At 32.6% G+C, this 1,848-nt stretch overlaps 1 protein-coding gene across 1 annotated transcript; it reads right to left on the bottom strand.

The window, feature by feature from the left end:
- Positions 1 to 273: 273 nt before the first annotated feature.
- Positions 274 to 540, bottom strand: LOC118596162 (cytochrome c oxidase subunit 6C-like). The gene has a single exon (XM_036206920.1). The coding sequence runs from the start codon at positions 538 to 540 to the stop codon at positions 274 to 276; it is 267 nt and encodes an 88-aa protein (XP_036062813.1).
- Between the last annotated feature and the right edge of the window lie 1,308 nt (positions 541 to 1,848).

Raw genomic sequence — 1,848 nt, 5'->3', positions numbered from 1 at the left:
ACAGTTTTCACTGTTTAAAGGGATCTAAATTACACATTGAATAATTATTAGGATAATGCCAAAACCTTTTTATTTAACAAAAGTAATATAAATTTTACATTTACATATGGCTTACATTGTCTCTTATTCTTAGAAAATTTAAGATAGTAAATTAATGTGTTTATATTCTCATATATCTCCTTTTTGTCCATATAGTTGTAAATTTTTTATTGAGATAAACTACTCCTTAGCCCACATATTCATAGTTCAGGAACACAGGTCAGCAATAAACTTTTATCGCATGCAATCCAAAGAATTCTGTACATTCTGAAGTTGCTTCCCACTCTGGATGATGCCAGCCTTCCTCATCTCTTCAAAGTCCTCCATGGAGTTGTAATTCCTGTAAAAATTTGCATATGCCTTCTTTCTAGGTTCAGCCATGCCAAACTTACAGGAAGCAGTAACTCCCAGGGCCACAATGAATGTGCCAACAATGTGAACCCGCAAGCATTTGGTCAAAAGACCATGCATCTGAGGTTTTGGCAACACACCAGAACTCATGGTAGTGAATTTCCTCTACACTAATGTCCTTCCCAGTTCTCCATATTCTCATATATCTTAAAACCCATTTAAATAGGATAAAATTATAACAATTAAATTTCAATTGATACTCAAATTATGCAAGTGTAAGTCTTAAGTGTGCTAATGATGTGTCCTTTTTCAGTTTTAAAATTGAAGACTTACAACATGATATACAGAAGATGATTTTTAAATCATGATTATAAACCATTCATCAATATCCAAATTGTATAAAGGAAGATATGATGATTAGAAATGATTAGCCCCCTATTCACCAAACCATACACATTAAGGCACTGTATATTTAACATGACAGATACTGTGGTATCAAACTGAAGTAGTCAATGTGATCAATGACAGCAAGAGTTTGTATTAAGTTAAGACAAGAACATACACTTTCAAATTATAAATAAAAATAAATAAAAAATCTACTGCTATAAAAACAATGATGCATTGCAAATACTCAATTGCTTCATAAAAGGATTCCTGTAGGCTTCAATTAACTGGACTAGTTCCAAATCTCAAATTGGGATGTTTAAGTTCCTCACTCCATCAAATGCTTTGCTTGTAAATAACCACACATACAGAATCTCTTCTCCTTTGTAGATCACATAAACACAATAGTTAGTGAAAATACAAAATAAATCTCTTACAAGCTATTTACTAATATCTTATAATAAATTTGCCCCTTAAATGGATTTGTGTATATATCTACACTCAAAATAAAAGGATCTCATCTAGACAACATTATTGAAGTACATCTAGTGTCACATAAACTGTGTGAACATAGATTATGAAGAACAATATCTTTGTGCATTAAATATATCACCGTTTATCTTGGTCCTTTAAATTATCTTTCAACTTCGGCAGAGACTACCATTAATTTGGGGATTCTCACTTATTTTCACCTGGACATTTGGCCATAACATAACTTTAAAAATATCGCAGATTTCAAGAAACTTTTGAAAAACTCCACAGATGAAGGCAAACCTGATCATGACTAGAATTTTGGTGTCTAGTTTTGTTTTGTTTTAATTTAAAAAAAAAAATCAGTCACTCACGAATTGGGGAAGAATAAAATAATAAAGACTTTATCCACTGTGAGAGTTAGTTAAAATGTTTTGAGTTCAGAACACAATAAGAGCCCTACAGGTGGAGCTGAGGCATATACCTAAGACGGAAACAAAGCAGAATGTGCCTTTGATCCTTGGACTGATAAGTTCACTGGCAAGCTTTCATGAGGCAGGACTTCCTAAAAACCTGATTCATGACAAGCAGAGTAGGATGTTG

The sequence above is a fragment of the Onychomys torridus genome, chromosome 15, assembly GCF_903995425.1.
Source record: "Onychomys torridus chromosome 15, mOncTor1.1, whole genome shotgun sequence".
Lineage (NCBI taxonomy): Eukaryota > Metazoa > Chordata > Mammalia > Rodentia > Cricetidae > Onychomys > Onychomys torridus.
Note: the sequence above shows the minus strand (reverse complement) of the source record. Positions and strands in the feature narration are given on the sequence as shown.

Excerpts from the sequence above, each read along its gene's own strand:
- LOC118596162 (XM_036206920.1), bottom strand. The coding sequence starts at position 540 with ATGAGTTCTGGTGTGTTGCCAAAACCTCAGATGCATGGTCTTTTGACC.